We start from the raw sequence: 5,505 nt of genomic DNA, 5'->3' as shown, positions 1-5,505 counted from the left end.
GGTGCTTGGCTGCACTGTATTATTGGTCTCAAAGGACAGATCATGATAAAGCCAAATGTGCTCTTCAGCTGTTTCATAGCAGGTATGCAAATTCTTTTTCTTCTTATTTTTTTTTTCCTCCATAAAACAATAACTATTTCAACATATTCACAGTTCAGCAACATTTCATAAAACAAAAAAATGTTTTATTTTGGTGGACCAATAACTAATTAGTGGAAAGCAGCTTATAAGATCCCTTCATACTCCTTTAAATTCTTCAAACACTCTAAAGCAGACTGACTGAGAGACTGTAGTATTTCCTGTTAACCAAGTTATATTTAGAGTTTAAATGATTTACTCAGTGTTAGCACTACAGAGTTTTATTGGATTGTCATTGAGAATGGATAAGGCAGATAATGAGATAAAAAGCCAAAATTGTCCTTCAAGCTACAGTATTTATTTAATAACCAGAGGTTTATAAGATGGAGACATCTTCATCAGCTATCTCTGCATAATTAATTTCAAATATAGAAAGAAATGTTGGTCACCCTGGCACTAATTTAACTGAGAAGTTCAAATGTTAGACAATTTTTAGATGATAGCATAATTTATGAGCGTAATGCATTTGGATTTTTAATTGCTTTTTTAATGACAAAAGAATGTTAGCAAATGGGAAATGATTCAATAATCTGAAGCCGTCAACCATAAAAACAAAACAATGTGCCCAGTCAAGTGCAATGAAAACTTTTCAAATAGCTTTACAAGAATGTAAAAAGTTACATTTTATTTTTCTTCATCCAGTGGCTTGTTCAAATCTAAACCAGCAGCCTATTCTGTAGCAAAACAGTCACATATTGTGTGGTATATAATGTAAGTCACAACTATTACACACTGCGTAGACCTCAAACTAGATGAATACAGTCTCAGTGTGAGATATGTAAATAGCTTACTATAAATAAAGTCATGGCTGCACACTATTGTAACTCTTGGTGAGACTGGTGAAAACTAAGTCATATGTACAGAACTGGTTTGAAAAACATTCAATGTTTCATTGTAAAATAATTTTAATATAAATCTTCACACATGATGAGTTGTTTGGAATAGCTCAAATCAAACAAGAAACGAGGGACTTCCACATTTTGTAATACGCTGTGAACATCTTTACACACATACAGTGTTATGAGGCTTTATTTAACCTTAAATTGTCTTCCTCGATTTAAAGAAAGCTATTCAGACTGACTGTGTATTTTATCCAGTAACTGACTGACATATCACAGGCTATTTGGCAAAACATGTGCTACACACACCCTCAACAGATTTAAAGGGATAGTTCACCCAAAAATGAAAATTTGATGTTTATCTGCTTACCATCAGGGTATCCTAGACGTAGGTGACTTTGTTTCTTCAGTAGAACACAAACGAAGATTTTTAACTCAAAACGTTGCAGTCTGTCAGTCATATAATGCAAGTGGATGGGAATTACAGTTTTGAGAGTCAAAAAAACATACACAAACAAAACCAAATTAAACCCTGCGGCTCATTGATGTGTAAAGACACAGTGTTTGCTTGTTTACGTAAGTTTCACTTTCTTTTGTCGTAAGTTTAAGTACCAGTTTGTGGTCGATTGCTAATGCCTCGTTCAATGAGGATCTGTTAATGATTGCTAATGTCTCGTTCAGCCTGTGTGTGGAACGTGTGGCTTACGTTCGTCCATTACAACATTGGACTTGACTGAAGCTACATCGTGTCCGTGTTGTACTTTCTATTTCCTCTTTTACAGAGGCGTAACACTCGCAGGTAATCTTTTACTGTCTATGAGGCTATCGGGGGGACGTGGAGGCATGAAGTCAAGGGAGAAGAAGCCCATAGAGAGTCCATAAAAGCAACGGGACAAAATTTTTCAACAACGTCTGCAAGATTCGGTGGGTGATTCAGATTTCTCTTGGCACAGCGATTAGAAGACTTACAATTCTCAGACAGGTTGCTCACGTGACTTTTACGTCATCAAGCTGAGTTTGAGTCTGCGCAGTACGCTCGACCCCCAGGAAGTGCGTGCTTCTAATTGACTTCACTTGTCTCCGTTGAATCCAACGGGGTCGCTGTGTCCATTTCTTTTACTGTCTATAGGCGCTACACGTATTCTTCTTCTTCTTCTTCTTGCTTTACGGTGGATTGCAGACTTATAAGTGCTTTACCGCCACCTATCTCTCAAGTGGACCATTGACACTCCTAATTGAGATTGTAGATAAAGTGTCAATGGTCCACTTGAGAGATAGGTGGCGGTAATGCACTTACATTATATGACTGACAGACTGCAACGGTTTGAGTTAAAAATATCCATTTGTGTTCTACTGAAGAAACAAAGTCACCTACATCTTGAATGCCCTGGGGATAAGCAGATAAACATCACATTTTCATTTATGGGTGAACTATCCCTTTAATGAGGCATAAAACAGATATAGCGAATGCAAATTCTCCTCTCTTTGAAGGGAAAGACATGGATTTGGCTATATTTTTCAATCAAATTAAATGGTTAGATTGAATCCATAGGTTGTCATGAGCAGGATATGCTACACAGTAAGGGTACCATAAAGGAGATCTTTCAGATGCAAATAAAAGAGCATCTGTCCTCTGCTGACAGTCCTGACCAATCAGAGTGAAGCACAGCAGTTTTTGTCAAACATATGCCACAATTGTGGAACACGCCAAATACATTGTTTGTATTTGTTTTCTAGATTTGCTTACAGTTTGGCTTGCTGTTCACAAAAATGTTTTATATAAAAAAAAAAATAAAAAAAAATCTTGCCAGGTTACTTGCCACAATAAATGCATGCACAAAATGTAAAACAACCACAGTTTTTATTTATTTGAATTTGTATATATATAACAGATTGAGTGTTTTACAAGAAAATACTATTTCAGTCTTTCTACCTCAAAATTACATTTTCAATTCAATGTGTTACTTTGTAAACTTCAGATATATAGCACAAAAACAGACATTTAAACTACATTAAATCAGGTACAACGTTCCCTAGTCTTCCCTTAAAAATATTAATGATTAATTTCCTATATATATATATATATATATATATATATATACACACACACACACACACACACAGACACACACACAGTATATATATATATATATATATATATATATATATATATATATATATATATATACATATATATATATATATATATATATATATATATATATATGTATATATACACAGTATATACACATGAGCCTACATGTTCAAAACATACATTTGCTTACATCAGATAGAATGAAAATGCATAATAAATGGTAAGAATCCTAATCCGTGGCATTCATCTCATTTGTGTCTCTTTATTTTGTTAAATACACTTACTATTCCATGGCGAAACACAGACTGGGAGAATCCAAAACACAGAAGATTTCCAAAGCTGAACATTGAGCAGAATGTCATTGTGACAAATCTTTTGGGATCAACCATTTCGAAGTTGTCTGTTATGTGGAGGGAAGCAATTGCTATAGTCCACAGGCTGCTAGGAAGGAATAGGGCCACTTGTACCATGCCTGTTACTGTGACCCGCATCTGGCTCTTCTGCTTGGGTAGGGAAAAAGATTCACTGCTCTGTCCCATCTTTTTCAAATGTTCACGCAGATAAACAAAGGTTTTGCCCCAAGAGAATAATAATGTGAACAGCGAACAGGTGCAATATATCAAATATGTAAAATTAGCTACGTGAAATAAATACTGGTCTGCTGTTAATGTTTTATTCCGTTCAAGTGAGGTGAAATTGTTTGGGACAGGCCCACGCAAAAAATACATTACTGTTCCCATAGACAAAGACATTAGAAGCACTATTTGATTCAGAACAAAGCCGACATATAATACGGCGTTAATATTCCTCTTAATCCAGATAAAAATGGGATGTTGTTGAGGAACAATTGAAATGTAGTAGAAAATGCTGATCCAGGCATTGCATGAGAAGTTGGCACAGAAAAACTGATAAACCAAAGCTCTGGTTAGTGTTTGAAGCCAGAAAGGTGAATCGAAAAGAAGCATAATAATGGTCAGCGCAGTCACCAGTTGTTGAAATGTTGAATTTAATAACACAACAATTAACAAGATGCGCAGTGGATTGCGAAGTATCACTCCAGCGACTGGTCTCATTAGGCAAAAAAAGAAGATGATGTTGAAAAAGGTTGCTGTGAGGCAAAGGGGACTGGAGAGCAAAGCATATACCCATGGCTCCATCTTCACTGTTGCCTCGAATCAGTTGTGTCTATACTGAAAATCCTGCAAATGTCCTGCTCTTCCTGATACACCCAGGCTTTTATTACAACCAATATATGATATAAGGTCAAAGTAAAATAGGTTAGTAAATTAAATGTGGCTTGACAGCCAACCATAAACAAATGGCACACATTCTTACCTGGATTAAACAGAACTATCCACCATGCTCGTATTCAAGTGTTGCATAATCAGTTCAACTGCAAACATCATTTGAGCAATATTCTCAAAGAATCCTTTATTTATAAACTGTTTCATTTATGAAGTATTGCATACTGTAAACTTATAGAATAAAGGGTTTTATATTTAAGACTCCATTCTTAAATTAATAGTTCACACTAAAATAGAAATTTGATACAAATGTACTCACCCTCAGGCCATCTGAGATGTAGATGAGTTTGTTTCTTCATCAGAACATATTTGGAAAAATTTGGTGTTAAATCACTTGCTCAACCAGTGGATCCTAAATGGCTCCCTACAGTCCAAACAACTGATAAAACCATGACAATAATCTGCAAGTAATCCACACGACTCAAGTTCATCAACTAACCTTTTGTGAAGTCTTTGCTCAAGTAAGCACTTATTTTATTTTTTCAGAAAATGTAAAACCTTGTAAATTACAGTGTTCATCACTGTAAAACCTTAAGACAATGTTCATCATTGTTACTCATTGTTCAGTTTTGCATATGCATTATGCAGCTGGTCTCCTGTATCAAAATGCTTAATTAACCATTAACCAAGATTATGCAAACCTTTATGTCACATTTGCATTGGTCATGATGCTGCATATTATATTTTGAGTGAATCTTCATACAGTATGTAAAAGACAATTGCACTGGGTTAAATAAAAGGTCTATACATGCACTAAGATCATTCGAATTACTCATGGAAAAAATGGCAAATCTCTTTGATAAACTTTAATTTATTCTGTGGAAAAAAGGAGAAAAACATATCTCTCCTTATGTGAATAAAGGAAATGAATAGTGAACAAATAAAGCAATTAAAGTAATTATACTGCGACAGCCACTGTAATGTGAAATGAGAGTAAACTACATCACAGTCTGGAGGTTTTAAAGACATATTACCATGCTAAGATAAAGTGCGCAGTCATTTTCACATCAGCTTTCCCATTTAATGCTCTTGAACTTTGCCTCTTCTTAAATTACCTTACTTTTGTACTATACAGAAATCTCTTGTGAAAAATCTATAGATGAAAGAAATAAATCTTTAAAAGCCATCT

At 34.9% G+C, this 5,505-nt stretch overlaps 1 protein-coding gene across 1 annotated transcript; it reads right to left on the bottom strand.

Annotated features, from left to right (window-relative positions):
- Positions 1 to 3,320: 3,320 nt before the first annotated feature.
- LOC109095720 (taste receptor type 2 member 1-like) lies at positions 3,321 to 4,389 on the bottom strand. Its single transcript, XM_019109399.2, has one exon. It carries the CDS (start codon positions 4,227 to 4,229, stop codon positions 3,321 to 3,323), a length of 909 nt encoding a protein of 302 aa, XP_018964944.1. The 5' UTR covers positions 4,230 to 4,389.
- Positions 4,390 to 5,505: the final 1,116 nt, after the last annotated feature.

Source organism: Cyprinus carpio, chromosome A9 (genome assembly GCF_018340385.1).
Source record: "Cyprinus carpio isolate SPL01 chromosome A9, ASM1834038v1, whole genome shotgun sequence".
In the NCBI taxonomy this organism is placed as follows: domain Eukaryota; kingdom Metazoa; phylum Chordata; class Actinopteri; order Cypriniformes; family Cyprinidae; genus Cyprinus; species Cyprinus carpio.
This window is presented reverse-complemented; position numbering and strand designations above follow the sequence as displayed.